Source organism: Cololabis saira, chromosome 13, assembly GCF_033807715.1.
Source record: "Cololabis saira isolate AMF1-May2022 chromosome 13, fColSai1.1, whole genome shotgun sequence".
NCBI lineage: Eukaryota > Metazoa > Chordata > Actinopteri > Beloniformes > Belonidae > Cololabis > Cololabis saira.
Window position 1 is genome coordinate 1,500,793 of NC_084599.1, and position 20,763 is coordinate 1,521,555.

The 20,763-nt window shown below is 40.3% G+C and overlaps 1 protein-coding gene across 6 annotated transcripts in view; it reads right to left on the reverse strand.

The window, feature by feature from the left end:
- mcf2l2 (MCF.2 cell line derived transforming sequence-like 2) overlaps positions 1 to 20,763 on the reverse strand; it is a 145,824-nt gene that overhangs the window by 19,038 nt on the left and 106,023 nt on the right. For all 6 annotated transcript variants that reach the window (XM_061737347.1, XM_061737346.1, XM_061737343.1 and 3 more), the window contains 8 exons: positions 15,559 to 15,651; positions 15,058 to 15,180; positions 12,204 to 12,284; positions 7,598 to 7,738; positions 6,906 to 6,998; positions 3,508 to 3,586; positions 759 to 795; positions 438 to 535 (listed from right to left, as the gene is read on the reverse strand). In XM_061737347.1, the coding sequence (XP_061593331.1) occupies positions 438 to 535; positions 759 to 795; positions 3,508 to 3,586; positions 6,906 to 6,998; positions 7,598 to 7,738; positions 12,204 to 12,284; positions 15,058 to 15,180; positions 15,559 to 15,651 (745 nt within the window). The remainder of the gene's footprint in view (positions 1 to 437; positions 536 to 758; positions 796 to 3,507; positions 3,587 to 6,905; positions 6,999 to 7,597; positions 7,739 to 12,203; positions 12,285 to 15,057; positions 15,181 to 15,558; positions 15,652 to 20,763) is intronic.

The window sequence follows — 20,763 nt, forward strand, 5'->3', positions numbered from 1 at the left end:
CTATGGTTGGGCGAGGGTTGGGCGAGGGTTGGGCGAGGCTTGGGCTAGGGTTGGGCAAGGGTTGGGCGAGGGTTGGGCTAGAGTTGGGCTAGAGTTGGGTGAGGGTTGGGCGAGGGTTGGACGAGAGTTGGGCGAGGGTTGGGCAAGGGTTGGACGAGGGTTGGGCGAGGGTTGGGCTATGGTTGGGCTATGGTTGGTCAAGAGTTGGGCGAGGGTTGGGCGAGGGTTGGGCGAGGCTTGGGCGAGGGTTGGGCTAGTGTTGCGCTATGGTTGGGCGAGGGTTAGGCGAGGTTTGGGCTAGTGTTGGGCGAGGGTTGGGCGAGGGTTGGGCGAGGGAATAAGAAATGCAAGATCAGTTTGAGAAATAAGTTTGTCGAACACTTTCTAGGCACCCTGTAGACCGGAGATAGAACAAGACAGGGGGAGTGAATTCTTACCTCTTTTGGACCTCATAATTGGGCTGGGGTTGGTTCTCCTGAAGCCAGATTCTGGGCTTGATGAATCAGACTGTCTCAGTGCCATTTTGCGCGTATTCCTATTTTGAATGACAAATTGATCAATGAAATTAGCCAATGAAATGACTCAGCTTTTCCACAAGGCTTATTTGGTGGAAAGATGCATCCTCACTCTGGCAAAATAACTTAACATGTACTTTAAGATAAAAACAAACAAACGCACAGATTTCACTTCTAACATCATGATAGGTCTTTGAACTGATTTAATTGCAGTAATCTGTATAGTTTGTGAGGAACGTTTACCTCATGGGTGGCCCGTAGGTGTTGAGCTGGCTGGCTTCTGTGAAACCAAGATACAGAACACTTTAAAAGACATTAAAATAGATAATTGTGTGTCTGGAGAGTATCGAGTCTCTAAGACTGATGGGTTTAATAATGGCTGGGGGCCCACAAGTGCCTGGATGGAATGTCAAGTATAGATTAATAAATAGATTAATAAATGTGAATTAGTGTAAAAAAACAACAGCTAGGATACAATTCGCAACATGTTGTCGTATTGACTTCTCCTCTCGTTTCAGAGACCCCGTCCCTCATGTGGTTTCATCCATCTCCTTTATTGTCTGCTCCCGCCCTCATTACTTTCACCTATTCTGTGTGTGTAGTGGCTGCCCTCGTCGCTTGCCTAATCCCTGTCTGCTTAGTTTGCCCTCGCTGATTGTCTACCCGTGTACTGACCTCTCCGCTGTCTGATCCTTGTCTTTTTTGTTTGCTCTCGCTGGTGGATTACCTGTGTACCGAACCTGTTATTCCAGTCAAGACTGTTACCTTGCCTAACGCTGTGTTTGAGTCCTGCTATTGGGTCCAGAATATTGTTGCTACACTCTCAGCATTGATAAGTACACTATGTATAAAGGTGTTTTTGTAGTGGAGGCATTTTGTTAAATATTCCATCCTCAGCTAATATTTATATTTAAGATGATGTACTTAAAGCACATTGGATGTAAATGAATCATTTATGAGAAAGAATATTTAAAAAATCAAACTAAATATATGTCACGTGGAAGAATGTAGTATGTCCTTAGCGTTACACCGTAAGCAGAAATACCCGTAACTAGCAATCAGATTCTAATGTTAGCATAGAAATTACCACTGTTTTTATGCAACGATACTCCCATTTAAAATCAGGATAAAAATCAACATGCATCCTCTGCCAACCCCTTAGATCAGTGTTCTTCAATCCTGGTCCTCGGGACCCCCTGTCCTGCAGGTTTTAGATGTTTCCCTGCTCCAACACACCCTTACAGAAATGACTGTGTCATCAACAGAGTTATGTAGACGTCGATGACATACTAATGATGATGATGATGTTATGATGTTAATCAGAATCATGTGTGTGGATGCAGGGAGACATATAAAACATGCAGGACAGTGGGGCCCGAGGACCAGGGTTGAAGACCACTGCCTTCGATCACCTGAGCAGGGTACCTATCCATCCCAGTCATTTCATTTTTAAATTTTCCAATGACATTGTCATTTCCAGCCTACTGTGTCAGCATAGATGCCTCACCATTATTGAGGTATTTACCCAGACCCAGGGCTGTGATGACAATCATCTGACTATTAACATAAAAAAACAGATGGCAGTGCATTCTCGATCAGTGGGGAAATCATGCCCTTGACCAGGACCCCCAAGATAACCCAGAAGTAAACAGAAACCCTCAAGCATGACAAGACTGAAATGGCTCTAATAACCATGGAGTGCTGGAGTCACTAGAGTCACTAACCCACATCTAAACAAGATGGTTCATTTAAACGGCCAGGAACTCTACAGGATTCTGCTTAGTGATGCCAACCTTTCTACAGAACTAGTTCATATAATGACTCAAGTCTTGGATGAAATGATTAACTCACATAAGTGAAAAACCAAACGTGTTACCTCCAAATTCATTTAACCAAAGAGTTTGCCATAGAAATGCAGACTGCATGGAACCAGTCAACATACTTCGAATATAGTAATCCTTAAAAAAAAAAAAACAAAGAAAAGTTTTTCGTCACAGAAAATGAGTGATAGTGGTATTTTATATTTGAGTAGTTTTAGTGTGATACATTTTCAATGCTTCCTTCGTGTTATGGATGGCTTCTGACAGCTTTTTATTGCTGTTAGCTATCTCTCTACTGTCCATGCTCTGTTACATACAGTAAAACCATATCTCAAGCTGCTCTCTTCTACATGGATACCAGCATTTACACACAAATAGCTTTTATGAGACAGCAACATTAGTTGAAATAGAGACTGAAAAGCAGCTTCAAACATGTCAATCTACAAACAATATCAAAGCATTTTGGAATTGTTGCTCTGCTGGTAGAATTCTGATTTTACAACCAGAAGCATCATCTGACAAAATTCCCATTTAAATAATTGTCACACAACATCTCTGAAATAATTCTGGCTATGTTCATATCTACAAAGATCTTTTGGTCTCCTAGAAAGAAAGAAGTGACACAATATCTCACACATTACAACGTCCACACTGCCTTAACCCTTCAAACCTGGCCTACTCTCAGGCTTTTCTTAAATGACCTGTGCCCCTGTACCGGGGGCTCCCAGAGCACCAAAAGTACAGCACTGCTTAAGTGTTGGCGCTGACACCTCACTCTTTCAGGGCAGTGCTGTATATGTGTGTCCAAATTGTTGCTGAAACTGTCAAAACTGGGGTCAGTTCTCTCTTTAAGACTCTCTTTAATCTCAATGTGGCAACATGCTGGCCATTGTATCATGGATGCCCGATGTGATTGTCGAGATTGGCGACAATTGTGTCTAACTCGGATATGTCAGGAAAGCAGTTTCATCCTCTGTTAAGCTTATTTCCTATAGTATCTATATAGAGCGGGAAAGAACAGCAGTCGTGACTAGTTAGACAGTATATATATATATATATATATATATATATATATATATATATATATATATATATTTATTTCTTCTTTTTTTTTTTAAAGAAAATTATTTAAAGATGACAATATTCTCATGTATAAATGAGTATTAACATACCTCTGCATGCTTCTAGCTGCCCTGTAAGAACTTTACGGATCTCTGAAACCCAAGTCATTTTCACATCCATGGAGGGAGCCTGGTAAAGAGGGGGAAACAAATGATACATATATAACAATAACCATATATATATATAACCATAACTGTGATATAATGAGCGTCTACCACGGCCTGTTGTGATGTATTGCTTAAATATATGTGTTTGTACATACATATATATATATATATATATATATATATATATATATATATATATATATATACATACACACACAGTGGGGAGAACAAGTATTTGATACACTGCCGATTTTGCAGGTTTTCCCACTTGAAAAGCATGTAGAAGTCTGTAATTTTTATCATAGGTACTCTTCAACTGTGAGTGACAGAATCTAAAAAAAAAATCCAGAAAATCACATTGTATGATTTTTAAGTAATTCATTTGCATTTTATTGCATGACATAAGTATTTGATACATCAGAAAAACAGAACTTAATATTTGGTACAGAAACCTTTGTTTGCAATTACAGAGATCAGACGTTTCCTGTAGTTCTTGACCAGGTTTGCACACACTGCAGCAGGGATTTTGGCCAACTCCTCCATACAGATCTTTTCCAGATCCTTGAGGTTTCGGGGCTGTCGCTGGGCAATACGGACTTTCAGCTCCCTCCAAAGATTTTCTATTGGGTTCAGGTCTGGAGACTGGCTAGGCCACTCCAGGACCTTGAAATGCTTCTTACGGAGCCACTCCTTAGTTGCCCTGGCTGTGTGTTTCGGGTCGTTGTCATGCTGGAAGACCCAGCCACGACCCATCTTCAATGCTCTTACTGAGGGAAGGAGGTTGTTGGCCAAGATCTCGCGATACATGGCCCCATCCATCCTCCCCTCAATACGGTGCAGTCGTCCTGTCCCCTTTGCAGAAAAGCATCCCCAAAGAATGATGTTTCCACCTCCATGCTTCACGGTTGGGATGGTGTTCTTGGGGTTGTACTCATCCTTCTTCTTCCTCCAAACACGGCGAATGGAGTTTAGACCAAAAAGCTCTATTTTAGTCTCATCAGACCACATGACCTTCTCCCATTCCTCCTCTGGATCATCCAGATGGTCATTGGCAAACTTCAGACGGGCCTTGACATGCACTGGCTTGAGCCAGTGCCTTGACCTTGCGTGCGCTGCAGGATTTTAATCCATGACGGCTAATGGTTTTCTTTGAGACTGTGGTCCCAGCTCTCTTCAGGTCATTGACCAGGTCCTGCCGTGTAGTTCTGGGCTGATCCCTCACCTTCCTCATGATCATTGATGCCCCATGAGGTGAGATTTTGCATGGAGCCCCAGACCGAGGGAGATTGACCGTCATCTTGAACTTCTTCCATTTTCTAATAATTGTGCCAACAGTTGTTGCCTTCTCACCAAGCTGCTTGCCTATTGTCCTGTAGCCCACCCCAGCCTTGTGCAGGTCTACAATTGTATCCCTGATGTCCTTACACTGCTCTCTGGTCTTGGCCATTGTGGAGAGGTTGGAGTTTGTTTGATTGAGTGTGTGGACAGGTGTCTTTTATACAGGTAACGAGTTCAAACAGGTGCAGTTAATACAGGTAATGAGTGGAGAACAGGAGGGCTTCTTAAAGAAGAACTAACAGGTCTGTGAGAGCCGGAAGTCTTACTGGTTGACAGGTGATCAAATACTTATGTCATGCAATAAAATGCAAATTAATTAGGCTACTTAAAAATCATACAATGTGAGACTTGACAGACTTCTACATGCTTTGCAAGTGGGAAACCTGCAAAATTGGCAGTGTATCAAATACTTGTTCTCCCCACTGTATGCATATATATATATATATATATATATATATATATATATATATATATATATATATATATATATATATATATATATATATATATTAGGGATGCAACGGTTCTCGGTATAAAACCGAACCGTTCGGTTCGCCCTCCACGGTTCAATACGCCCATGTGTGCCGCGGATTTTCGGTTTTGCCATTAATTTTGCATTAATGCTTTACAATCCGCGTGTTTTTGTGCCTTCCAACTGCTGCAGAACAGCGCTCCGCGAGTCACTGCTGTAGCTCCGCCCACTGAAGCGCCGGCTTCATTCAAATCTCCGGTGGCATCATTTCGGTTTCGCTGTTGGTTACAACGACGGTGGAGTGAAAACAGTTAACAAAGTCTGTAATCATTGCTTGAGACCGGCTAGTGGAAGATCAGAGTCTCCGCCTGGTGAGTGAAACGTTACACTGAGCAGGCGGAGACGGCTCTGATCGGGCCGGTTTATTTACAGGAAGGAAACGAACAGCTTTACAGTCATAAACAAAGGCAGACTCTAACGTCTCGGGCAAAACTCCCCCACTAATTAAATTAAAACACCTGAAATAAAACCCGAGGTTCAGCCCTCCCTCCCTCTGCCACCACCGGCTCCTTCATGACATCACGTGCATTACTGTGACCGGCAGAGAGACGAGAGAATTCAGGCTGATCTCCCCACTTTGTAACTCTCCCATATCAGGATCAAGCTACAATATTTTGTAATATTGTAATAATTATAATTATAATAATTTACAATATTTTCGCGGAGGGAAACCGTCCTCCGCTCGTGTCGGACGGTTCACGCCCATATATTTCTATTATTATATTATTATATTATTATATTGACGCAGAACCATAATTCAGGCTTAAGTCTCTCCAGCATGTCCTGGGAACGGCTCGGAAGAGCTGGAGGAAGAGATGTCGGAAGAGCTGGAGGAAGAGATTGAGGAAGAGCTGGAGGAAGAGATTGAGGAAGAGCTGGAGGAAGAGCTGGAGGAAGAGATGGAGGAAGAGATGGAGGAAGAGCTGGAGGAAGAGCTGGAGGAAGAGATGGAGGAAGAAATGGAGGAAGAGCTGGAGGAAGAGATGGAGGAAGGGCTGGAGGAAGAGATGGAGGAAGTGCCCGAGGAAGAGATGGAGGAAGAGCTGGAGGAAGAGATGGAGGAAGAGATGGAGGAAGAGCTGGAGGAAGAGATGGAGGAAGAGATGGAGGAAGGGCTGGAGGAAGGGTTGGAGGAAGTGCCCGAGGAAGAGATGGAGGAAGAGCTGGAGGAAGAGTTGGAGGAAGAGATGGAGGAAGAGATGGGGAAGAGCTGGAGGAAGAGATGGAGGAAGGGCTGGAGGAAGAGATGGAGGAAGAGCTGGAGGAAGAGCTGGAGGAAGAGCTGGAGGAAGAGATGGAGGAAGAGATGGAGGAGGAATTGATGGATGGATGGATGGATGGATGGATGGATGGATGGATGGATGGATGGATGGATGGATGGATGGATGGATGGATGGATGGATGGATGGATGGATGGATGGATGGATGGATGGATTAAAATTATTTGGCTCCTTCATGCCCATCAATATACCTGGATTATATAAACCTCTTCTCTGCCGTTGTACCAGACCTCAAACTTTTTGTTGTCACCCTTGACATTCTCAGTTATCCCCACAGCACTCATCTGGATAGAAAAGAAAGACACACTATTACGTATTTGAGATAAGGTTGACATTTTCGAAAGTCCTGGTTAAATCATGAATAGAAGAAAAAGCAAAAATCACTAGGCTAAAAACATCTGAAAAAGGGATAGCATGGCAGGACAAATGATATCCTGCTGTGAATGAAGTTGGCCAATTGTTGACCATGAATGCAGATTCTGCTAAATTGCAATGTAAAAAATAAAAAAATATTATTATAATATTTTCAAAAGTCAGTTTACAGTAAATTGTTATTATTATCAGCTTGCTGACAGCTATCTTACTAATCACTTAATCTATCAATTTCTTTGGCTTTCTTAAAAATTGATAAAGTTAAATTAAAATGTGATATTCTGGCCTGTAAACAGCCGTGGAGCAATGATCATACTTAGGATATCAATATTCAGCTGCAAGACAGAAACCTCTGTAGGTTGTAGTTGTCCGTGCACCTTCATGGGTGTGTATAATGTGACCGCTTCACTAACGTGGTATACTTCTACAAAAGAACCACAGACCTGAGGAAAAACCAAACAAAAGGGCAAGTGTCTTCATTAGGAAGCTCACATCAGCCTCTGTGTCTGACCTTGAGTGAGTGCTTGAAGCTGTAGGACGGAGTCTTCTCGTGTCCCTCTGTGCTCTCCTCTCGTTTCTTACAAAACAGCAGCATCTTGTCATACAGAAAGAGATGTCTCTGCATAGGCTTAAACCTGGCCAAGTCCTTCACCTGAAAGTAGATGATCATTCTTGTTGACTGCCAGTTGATTTATCAAGCAAAGCCCCAGTTAAGAAATTAAGTGGCAACTTAGAATTAAAGTTGCAAGCAGCGATGAACGGGCCCTCGCACTCATGGCCACCACCCCCCATAAGCATATCAGAAATGACACCACCCACGACTTCCTATGTAAAAACCATTCAAAAGTCATGGCAGAAAATAGGGACTATGAAATATCGACCAATCAGAAGAAGTGGCGGGGCTAATTCAGGCCAATGAAGGTCAAGGACTCAATACCGAGTCCGATGACACCACCCACATGTCTTTATCACAACCCGTTCAAAAGTTATGGCAGAGAAAAGTATTCTAGGGGGCGCTGTTGAGCCGTTAGGACACGCCCATTAATGCAAATCATGAAATATAAAATGTATTGCCAGGCCTGGCTTGCATGCAGAATTTGGTGACTTTTGGAGAACTATCAAACATGGACCAATCAGATGGAGCGGGGGGGCGCTTTTTGGCATCTAGCGTCGCCACGGTAACACTTTTGAAAGAGAAAAGTAATGCGTGTTGTCACAGGATGGAGACGCACATTTTGATGTATAACGCACCTGGGTGCACGTTACGGTTCGGGCCGTATTAACTGTTGAAGGAATGGCATAAATTGCGCCAAAATTACACGATTAATTCAAATCGTTCAAAATGGCCGACTTCCTGTTCGGTTTCGGCCATGGCGCCAAGATACTTTTCTTTAAGTTGCGACATGATACAGGTGTGTACCGATTTTCGTTCATGTACGTCAAACCGTATTGTGGGGCTTGAAGCACAAAGTTTTTTCTCTCTGAACCAATCAGATGAAGGGTGGCCGCGCTTTTTGGCGTCTAGCGTTGCCACGGTAACGCTTTTGAAAGAGAAACGTAATGCGTGTTGTTGCACGATGGAGACGCACATTTTGATGTATAACACACCTGGGTGCACGTTACGGTTCGGGCCGTATTAACTGCCGAAAGGAATGGCATAAATTTAGCCAAAATGACACGATTAATTATAAAATGGCCGACTTCCTGTTTGGTTTCGGCCATGGCGCCAAGAGACCTTTCTTTAAGTTGTGACATGATACAGGTGTGTAGTGATTTTCGTGCATGTACGTCAAACCGTATTGTGGGGCTTGAGGCACAAAGTTTTCTAGGGGGCGCTGTTGAGCCATTTTGCCACGCCCATTAATGAAAACCATTAAGATAAGATGGATCTTTATCGTCTCCCTTAGGAGAAATTTGTCTTGGACACGAGGCACGGCGACAATCATACTCCAACAAACATATAAACAACCCTGAAGTCTTTGCCCAAACATAGAATAAATATCAAATTTTTCGCCAGGCCTGGCTTGCATGCAAAATTTGGTGACTTTTTGGGCACGTTTAGGGGGGAAAAAGGCCCTCATTTCGTCAGAAGAAAGAAATTATAATTAAAGCTGCAAGCAACGATGAACGGGCCCTCGCACTCACGGCCACCGCCCCCCATAAGCATATCAGAAATGACACCACCCACGACTTCCTATGTCAAACCATTCAAAAGTTATAGCAGAAAAAAGGGACAACCAATCAGAAGAAGGGGCGGGACTAATTCAGGCCAATGAAGGTCAAGGACTCCATACAGAATCTGATGACACCACCCACGACTCTCTATGTCAAACCATTCAAAAGTTATACCAGGAAATAGGGACAACCAATCAAAAGAAGAGGCGGGGCTAATTTGCACCAATTATGGTCAAGGACTCAATACCGAGTCCCATGACACCACCCACGACTCTTTATGTCAAACCATTCAAAAGTTATGGCAGAGAAAAGTATTCTAGGGGGCGCTGTTGAGCCGTTAGGCCACGCCCATTAATGCAAACCATGAAATATCAAATTTATCACGAGGCCTGGCTTGCATTCAAAAATTGGTGACTTTTGGAGAACTATCAAATATGGACCAATCAGATGAAGGGGGCTGCGCTTTTTGGCATCTAGCGTCGCCACGGTAACACTTTTGAAAGAGAAAAGTAATGCGCGTAGTCGCAGGATGGAGACGCACATTTTGATGTATAACACACCTGGGTGCACGTAACGGTTTGGGCCGTATTAACTGCCGAAGGAATGGCATAAATTGCGCCAAAATTACACAATTAATTCAAAATGGCCGACTTCCTGTTCGGTTTCGGCCATGGCTCCAAGAGACTTTTCTTTAAGTTGCGCCATGATACACGTGTGTACCGATTTTCGTGCATGTACGTCAAACCGTATTGTGGGGCTTGAGGCACAAAGTTTTCCGGGGGCGCTGTTGAGCCATTTTGCCACGCCCATTAATGTAAACCATTAAATATCTAATTTTTCGCCAGGCCTGACTTGCATGCAAAATTTGGTGACTTTTTGAGCACGTTTAGGGGGGCAAAAAGGCCCTCCTTTCTTGACATGACGAGTGAATGCTAAATGAGCTAAATCAGACAAGTATTATTTATCACAAATAGATTTTTTTCCCCACAATAAAAGACTTAACTCATATTTGGCCTCATAAGGACATCTAGCATTCCAGTCTTGGTCTCAAATTATTAAACTTTTCACTGCAATATACACAGAACATTTGAATTGTAATAATCCTGAAAAAACACTTCTTTGCTTGACTGTATTAGAAAGGTGGTAATGACACACTCCTCTTTTGATGATTCCTTTTGTTTTAGATTAAATGTAGCCTATGTTCTTTTCTCCACTAAAAATCTTAAACTTATCAGCCCTGTTACACGATACACTGCTAAAATCCTGATGTTTCTTGCATCCAAAACGCTTTGGTTCTCATTTTCAGGGGTTCAAATATGACACTTTTCCTCTCAGTGTATGTATAACATACTGGTGTTTTGGTCGTCTAAATCAGGCCTCAAATCGATTTAATTTCTGCAATGTTTGACAGTGTCATTAACTAACTTGGGAAATACTGACTCTAGCTATGAGTTGATGGTTAGAAAGCCTAGATTTCGAAGAAGATCAGGTTTCTGATGTTTCCACTAAGAGGCTGCTCAGACCAAGCCCAGTATTATTATGATACTATCAAGTGGAAGGACAACTGAAGGACACGTAGTTCTGCTCATTGAAACCCATCATTAGTAACTAGTAATGGAATTTCAGTTGTAAGTCACGTTACAAGTCAGATGTGTCCAGAACAATAAAAAAAAAAAAAAAAAGACATCAGCAGGATACTAGAGCTTCTGTTAAACTGCAAATCCATTACTTGGCCTGAACTATATAATTATTCAGGCAATGCATTTACTTTTGCCTTTAGGGGATCTTTTTCCCACAAACATTTCAGTAAGCTAATTTATGTAATAGTAGGTCTTGATATAACGTTTACTGCCTATACATAATACATACCTTATATAAGTCATAAACAGGAACTTTACAGCTTAACTTTGGCTTTGCATCCCCATTACTTTCTTGCTCTTATACACTAAGTTATATTATATACGGTAATATCACATTGAAACACATCTTTGAGGAGAAAAAAATACCCAACCAAGGTCAAAGTACTCAGGACAAAAAACATTTTTTTGCTCCAAGTACATAGCGCACTCAATGCATCTCTTTTTAGCCGTTGTTGTAGAAATTAACAGAAAAGATGGACAGGATGTTTTCTGTCAACAAAAACTCTGAGCTGGAAGGATTGAGGATTGTGTTTCCCTGGTAGAGGAGAGGGTACAATCCCGGCACATTTGGATGAGGGAATTAGCTCTAATTGTTGCTTGCACTAATTTGTCAAACAGCAGTTTAGAATAGCGTCTGTTCTTCTTGGACTCCATGGAAAGGCACTGGACACATGGGTAATGACAGTGTCACCTAGAGGGCCTTTGTTGAGAGAAAATGCCTTTCCGGTCTGAACGTTTGTGCTAGATTGTCATTATGGACAAACCATTAATCCGTAATCTGAAGGATTGAGCTCCTTTTGCGTCTCGTTTCCAAGAAAAGTACAATTGTACAGTAAACAATACATCTGTACAAACCCATCGAAACCCGTCAAACCACAGGGTGTAATATTTGAGTGAGACCAAAATAATTTAATAATGCTTTAAAAGGAAGCCTCAGCTATATGGTTGCAGATGGTGAATTTGTTAATCATCTTGTGCCTCCAAAAGGGTCAAACATACATCTGAGGATTGGCCACAGGAGCGGCACAGCGAGTGGCCAGAGCAGCAGTTTTACAGAGTAGGTCATTGTTGGACTAAAGGACCTGCAGTTCTCCGAACAGCATGTGTGCAGCTGTGTAAGACAGCTAAACCCAACCTGCACGGACACACCAGTCTGACATGAGTGGACTCATGCCATGCACATGGCACTGGGACACCATAGGTAGCGCTTTGATAGATCCCATAGTCTGAAAGAAAAATAAATCTTTACATTTCATTTCTAATAACGGAGCAAGACAGAAGAGCTGAAAGGTAGGGAAATACCTTGCTATGGCCTTTCTTGTGGTCAGTCCAGACATTGAAGGAGCCCTGCATCAGCAGCTTTCCCATGTCACTCAGATTTCCCTGGAAGAATGATCAGCTAGAATCAAACTTGAGTAGCAGACCTCATTATAGTCTTATTAGTTTGCAGTTGTGGGCATGTGCACAATCCCATAAGATAATCAAGACACTTCATCTATAAAGCTGGGCAACAAATGTCAAATATGATTCATATAATCAAGTAGTTATTTATTTATTTATTTATTTCGATCATGTGCTCAATATGGTACACTCATTCATAACATGTCGTGTAATCATTTGGATCAAAAAGGAATAGGCTGAAGCTCTGAGCTTATAAATGCCTACCCTTTAACCTTCACACTATTATTAATTACACTTTCTATAACAAGTGCTTTCTAGATTTCCACCCAAAAAAGAAGCAAACACAAAACAAAACAAAAAAATATATGTAACAACAAAGAACCAGTAAGAAAAGAAAAAGGGAAAAATAAATAATAAATAGTCCCGATTAAAACAAGGACAAAAAGATCAGTAATTATTACCTGCATAATTCCATAATTCTCTCTCTTGCATATTATCCTTCAATCTTGTTGGTATTTACTAATCATGGTCTGTTTTAAACTTTTTTTAAACTGTATGATGTTTTTACTTTGTTTAAGATTATCTGGCAAGCTATTCCACAATTTAACCCCTGTAACTGAAATACACATACTTTTAAGTGTTTTAACTGTTGGTTGTTTGAGATTATGTTCCCCTCTTAACTCATATTCATCTCTATCCTTAAACAGTTTTCTATGTTGCAGGGGAGTGAATTATTCTTTGCTTTGTATATTATCTGTGCCGTTTTAAATTCAACTAAGTCAGTCAATTTTAGTGCGTTTAATTTCCAGAACAAAACATTTGTGTGATGATAAAATCCTACATTATTTACGATTCTTATTGCTTTTTTTGCATTAGATACTGTAAATGGGTTGAAGATTGGTTTTAAAAGTATTTCCCCAAATCTCCACACAGTACGTCAGATACGGTAAAATTAATGAATTATAAAGTATGAATAATGTTTTTAGGTTTAATATGCGTCTAGTTTTTCCTAGAATGCCGATACTTTTAGCCAACTTTGATCTAATATATTTCATGTCCTGTTAAGATTGTGGTCTATTATTACTCCTAAAAAAGAAACATCATAGACTCTTTCAAGCTTTACATTATCAATAATTACTTCAACTAGTATATCTGAGGGTACCAACTTCTTGCCAAACAAAATAAATTTGGTTTTACTTATATTTAATGATAGTTTATTTTTATCAAACCACAATTTCAGCTCCCCCAACTCAACTGACAAATCTTCTAGTAGCTTTTGTATATTCTCCCCCGAACAAAATATATTTGTATCATCGGCAAAAATAACGCATTTCAGAATATTTGAGACTGTGCTTATATCATTAATATATAAAATGAATAATTGAGGTCCTAATATTGAACCCTGAGGCACTCCACAGGTTATATCTAAACATGAAGACCTATACTCACCCATCTGTACAAACTGCTGTCTGTTTTCAATGTAGCTTTTGACCCGGCTGAACCCCACCCCTCTAATACCATACCGTTCTAACTTTTGCAACAAGATGTTGTGATCGATTGTGTCAAATGCCTTCTTAAGGTCTATAAAAACTCCAACTGCATACTGTTTGTTGTCAATAGAGTTGGTTCATTCTTCAACTACATCCATCAGTGCCATTGAGGTGGATCTGTTGCTTCTAAAGCCATATTGATGTTCACTAAGTAACTCTTGCTTTTCTATAAAACTATCCAACCGTTCAGCAAAAAGTTTTTCAAGTATTTTTGAGAACTGTGAAAGCAATGAGATGGGCCTATAATTTGTGAATAGGTGAATGTCTCCTGTTTTGTATATCGGAATCACTTTAGCAGTTTTCATTTGACTCGGAAAAATAGCTGATTTGAATGATAGATTGCAAATGTAAGTTAACGGGTCAACAATATCAATAATTACTTTCTTTATCAGAGTCATATCTATACCATTCCAGTCAAGAGATGTTTTATTCTTGAACCTATTTACTAAATCAAAAATTTCATTTTTGGTAACATCTCTCAAATAAATTGTCGCTGTATTCCTTTCAATCTGTGGTTTTGCAACATTTTCATCATATGAAATAGTTATTTCTTTTGCAAGATTTGGTCCGACTCTGACAAAGAAATTATTGAAACCCTCAACCCGATCATTCATGTTGGTTATATGCCGATCATGAACGGATTGAGCTGAATGTCGAAACAAACCTGTTGAGCATATCGTCAGGCCCTTAAGGGATGTTTGTGATTGTTTATTCTGTAACTGATGTTCTACACGAACAAAAACAGGAGGCACCTATCGCTCTCCGTTACGTAGATATATTGTAGATTACTGTATGCTCTATGATTGGGACCTAAATAAGCATCTATTTATACATCTTTGTGTCAAAATCCAAGGATTGATGTTAAAATGGCCATATGATGTAAAACATGAGAATATTTTGAGACTTAAACAAGGTGACAAAGCTGTCCATCCATCATTTTATTTTGTTAGATACTTTATTCACAGCTCTGTCAAGGGCTGATACAAAAGACAGGCAAACATGCTCATAACCTGGGTTCATTTACCCATATTGATTTCTTTTGACTGTTGGGGGATAAACAGCACAGATAGAGATAAGAGTTATATTATATTCATCATAACAACAAACTGACCAGCTCTTACATCGAGTATACTTTCTCAACAAAAAAAAAGAAAAAGAAAAACAGTGTCCATGGTGTTAACAGTGAATGGAGCTGCTGCACTTACCTCAAAGCCAGTAATGGCTATCTGGTGCATGGAGTCATTAACAGACTTTATAATGTCCAATACGGTGGCTAACGCCTCCTCCAACTCAATCATCCCTTCACCCTTACTGCACTTTAACATTTCCTGTTAGACACAGAACAAATGAATGAGAAACAGAGAATTAAGCAGGACAATATGAAGAAGCAAGAAGAAAAGGAGAAAATGAGTTAAGACATTTAGCTGACACTGAACAGCACGGGGTCATAGTTTCCCTGGAAGTTCTTCTCGACTGACGCTGTTAGACGTTTGGGTTGGGGAGCAGGCACCTAATTTTAAGTAAAAAATCCACTTTTCTCTTTTTTTCACCAACTTGGTTAGGACAACCGCAAGCAACCCCCCCCTCCGCGTTGCTCTCTGAGCTCTACAGCTGAACGCTGAATTGAATGACTACTGCAAGAATTCATTTCCGTCCAGGGAAGTATTTTCTAAATGAGTAGGACTGTAAAGTGCTGGTTTGTGCACCTTAAGCATGAGTTGGTACTTGGTGATCCTCTGAACAGGCTTCAACAGGTAAGCGTCCAACGACAGTTTATGGTCCAGTTTCTTCTGGCATTCCTGTCGTCATAGAAACACAGGAGCTTCTCAGCAAACATGTTCAAACTGTTGGGTGTGCGTGTGGGTGTGCGTGTGGGTGTGCGTGTGGGTGTGCGTGTGTGTGTGTGTGTGTGTGTGTGTGTGTGTGTGTGTGTGTGTGTGTGTGTGTGTGTGTGTGTGTGTGTGTGTGCGCGTGTGTGCGTGCATGTGTGTGCGTGTGCGTATGAAGTTCCATGGAAGTCATAATGCGTGCGCAGCTGTCGACTGAGCGTGTCACTCGCGCGTGCTTTGACGCCTGTGCAGCAAAGCAATGGGTAACATGTAATGTAGTTTCCCCATTGATTTATAACGGTCACGCGTGTACGTGCACGTTCATGCGTAATGACTGCTGCACACGCGTGATCACAGTACGCGTAGTGACTACATGTAACATTTACACTTTTTTTTTACGAACGCACGCATGAACGCACGCATGAAGATGATAGAACATTTTTGTGACACTTGCGTGCGTGCATTGTTACGTACGCAGACTACATCACACGTAACAAGAAGCTGCGTACTACACTAACAGCGTGTGCATGTCTGTCTGTCACTGTTAGAAGATTTCTTTTACGCGATCACACACACGTGCGTTCCCATTCCCTGACTGTTCGCAACCGGAAGTACATTTCCTCGGTGCGCAGCAGACGCGTCACATAAGCGTGTTGTGTAGTTTCTCTGTGTTCCATTTTCATCCAGTAGATGGTGCTATCGAGTCAAAAACTGACAAAAGAATAATGTATTTCTCAGAATCTAAGAAGAAATATTTCAAATTGATAGCCTTAGCATTAATCTATCGTACTGCTGGGTTACACTTTAGTGTTTCTGTGTTGAGAAATGTCAAAGATGTCATTAAAATAGATGGTGACAGTGAGGAAGATACTTCCGGGCAGCTGGTCCTCCGGACAGCCAATCGCAAGGCTTAAAATTGCGGATTTCCAAATTCAATTCATCACTTTAAAATCTACGTTTTTTATTGAAAGAACATCAGCAAACAGTTACATAAAATAACACAAATAACATAACAGCTCAGCACAGGAAGCCTGGAAAAATCGCTGTAATAGCTGACAGACTAAACATAACCCTTTCCAGCCTACGGCATCACAGGATGCGCGCGCATTGTTGCAGCGGAAGAAGCGGAAGAAGTTGTATGAGTTTGACTAGAGCGAGGGAAGATTTGTTTCTTAAGTTGCGTTTTTGGAGTTGCAGTAACGTTATAGAAGAACAACATGCCCACCAACTGTTGTGTGTACGGGTGTACAAATCGAAATCCTGAGGAACATAATTTTTTTGCAATTCCCAGAGGAAACAGGCCATTTTAAAAGCACCGTAGGAGCCTGTGGCTGCAAGCCATCAAAAGAACCGACTGGACCGAGGATCATCATCAAGAATGCCCGCGTTTGCAGTGCTCATTTCATATCTGGTGAGTTATCGTGGCGATCTGGTTTAGCTTTACTTGAATGCCTTTAATTGAGTAACTGTAAGTAGAGTAAGTGTATTGTAAGTGTTTGCTACCATAGACTGTAAGTTTACTACTGGTGCTAACTAGTAGCTAACTCATACAGCTGAGAGCTTCAGTGTGGTGTACAGTAGCTCCACGTAACTTAACAGCTTTAACGCTCTAGCATCATTGTTTGTTTAGGATGTGTGCCCTGGTTGTCTTTTCTCTGATTTGAGCATCTCAGAACACTTAAGAAACTTGAAAGTGGTGTGGCAGGGTGCAGGATTGGGGCGTGGTCTGCAGGGGAGAGAGGGAGTGCGGGGGAGTGGCGCACAGGTGACGCGGCTGGAACAGCTGACGGTACACAGGTGTGTCTAATCACTCTCTGTGTATTTCAGTAGGGTGTGGGCTCTGGAGACGGGAGAAGGACGGAAGCAGACCAGAGGGGACGAGCAGCTCAGCTGACGAGGCCTCTGAGTGTGTGCGCACGTGCAAAGAGCAATAAAAAGTCTTGCAACGATCCCGGTGACCGCTGTCTCTGTGACCCCCGTAGCACACGCAGTGTTACAAGTGGTTATCTGGTGTTATTTGGCTAATGTGTATCTTTCGTTTTACAGGTGAGATGTCACTGGACCACGAGAGTCCTGATTTTGTGCCCTCTATTTTTTCATACACTAAACAAAACCAAAACCCCGATGCAAAGATCAAAAGGTAAAATACAATAAATAAGACCTAGCTGTTTGTGTTTTTAGCTTAACCTAATGACATGATTAACTCATGAATATTAAGGGTTTACTTATTTTGGTATTAAGCAAACCATAACCGATAATTAAGATGGGAATGTATTGTATTACAGCTTGAGATCAGTATTTTTGTTCATTTGAGTTTTTTTATGTGAAGGTACCAAAGAAAAAAGAAATGGAGTGAAAGACTTCTGGTTGCTCCACCAAACCAACCTGCTCCTGCTCCTGGAACTCCAGAGGAATCACCGGCATGGATCACAGTCCTAGTAAGTGTAGCCACTGTTGTGTCATTTCATGTCTCATTGCATTGTATAATGGTTCAACCATGTTGAGTATTCTCCCCCTATGCTAATCTCCACATCCATTCTTTTCTTTACAACCCATATTTATGCACAGTGTAGACTAACACAGTTGCAATTAATCTTAGGTCTATGTATGTGACAAATAAAATCTCCTTGTCCCTGTCCTTTTCTCCTCTCCTATTCACAACTGTCTGATTCCAATGCCCCTCTTATGTTCTCTATACACCCATCCATCCATCCATCCATCCATCCATCCATCCATCCATCCATCCATCCATCTCGTCTTCAATTCTCAACTGTTCTCTTTTCTGCTAAAGCTGAAGAGGACATCCCAGTCACGAGGACAGAATACAATGACCTGAACCTGAGGTACACCGAGCTGAAGAGTGACTACGTCAACCTGCAGGAAAAGTATCAACAGCTGCGAGATGAAAATGAGAGACTTAAAGAGGAGCTGAAGAAGTCTACATTTTCATACTCAAATATTAAGTGCAACATGGTACAACTGTTGTTTATCACTGGAATAACATCTGTGCTCTTTAACTGGTTGTGCACCAAAATTGCAGGAAGTGTAAAAATATTCAGCAAGAAGCTCTCTCTACAGGATCATCTTTTGATAGTGTTAATGAAATTAAGGTTGGGCCTAACTAACACGGATTTAGCCTATAAGTTTAAGATCTCGACAGCTACCTTGTCTAAAATTTGTCGGAGCTGGATACCAGCTCTGGCCATAATACTCAAGCAATACTCAATACTCTAGTAAAAGTGTTGTTCCAAAAAAATCTAAGAAATAAGGGTTCTGAATAATAACATCAAGTCTTGACATTTTTTTATTTTCTCATCAGTGATTTGGAGCTGTGACTATGAATTGAATATCAGCCATTAATGATTTACTTGACTATTAAAGTTTTGCTATTAAACGAGTTATTTGTTTTTTCTCACTGATTGTGTAAATGTATTGATTATTTTCTCTTTTTAAAGCTACAAACATCCAACTTCCACAGCTGTAAATATGCTGCACAAAGGGGACACAGTAAATTAACAAAAATAATAAGATACATTAAATAAATATGAAATAATAAAATAACTTAAAATGTCTAGTGTATAAAATACATTCAGTTGACTGTCATAATTCTTTACAAACTTCAGCTGTGACAGCTGCTGACAGTTCGCTCGCAGCTTCTCCTGAATGTAAACACTAGGTTTCTCAAAGAAATATGCACTAAAATTGACAGAATATTATTTGAATTTATTTGGAAAAAAAGAATAAATTATATTAAGAAAAATGTCATGATAAATAAGCTATGTTCTGGTGGAATTAATTCTCTAGACTTCACCTCCTTAAACTTCTCTTTTAAAGTCAAATGGATCAAACTTTTCTTTAAAAATCCCAACTCAATCTGGAACTTTATTACTGCTCATGTGTTTAACTCACTTGGAGGAATGCATTTTCTCCTACGGTGCAATTACAATATCTCTAAATTACCAATAAAACTGTCCAACTTCCATAGTCAGCTTTTGTTATCCTGGTCAATGATGTACTCGCACAATTTTTCTCCCCATAAATATTTCATTTGGAACAATCAAGACATTAGATTTAAGAACAAATCCTTGTATATGAAGAGATGGGTTGATAATAAAATCTTACTCGTTAGTCAATTACTACACGAAAATGGTCAGCTGTTCACTTATGAAGAGTTTGTTTCTGCACATAGTTTCCCTGTTACACCAAGATAGTATTCTATTGTATTTGATGCAATACCAGAAGGGGTAAGAAGGTTATTGTTATCTGCACCTAAAGGTAAAAATTGTACTATTCCAGTGTTGACTCCTGATGACATATATATTGGTAACCTATGTTCTCTATTAAGTGATAAAGCCACTAATCAATGCATTAGAAACATTATTCAAAGAGACTTTGTTTCTAAGCCTGAAGCTGTTTTCTACTGGAATGGTATTTATAATGACATAGATTGGAAGAACACTTGGATGTTATCAAGGAAGTTTTGTATCACAAATAAGGTACGAAAATTTACATTTAAAATACTTCACAGATGTTATCCAGTCAAGACCCTTCTTGTAAAATACAAGATTAATATTTATATAGTCTGTTCCTTTTGTATCAGTATGGAGGAAACCATATGTCATTTATTTTGGGATTGTACCTACTCTCATGTCTTTTGGATTGATCTAAATAATTTCATAAATATCAAAATTGACTATTCTTGTAAACTGAACATCCAACATGTTTTATTTGGTCTGTCACAAAATGATGAAATAAGTTCAGATAAATTATATGTTATCAACCTTCTAATACTATTTGCTAAATTTCATATTCATTGTACCAAATTTGCACACCAACGCCCGAATTTTATAGTATTTAAAGCACTTTTTTCATCCTATTTAAAATCTTTGAAAGAAAGTATGAATCCTAAAGCCAGCTAAACTAGAAGACTGTGTGAAGAATACAATTTAATATAAATCTTGTATCTCGAGCTTCTTTATTTTCTTTATTTTTATTCTTTTACTTTATTGTTTTTCATGGATATGTAAATTTGAAATGTGAAATATTCTATATTTGTGTATCTACATTTTGTCCTACAGTGAT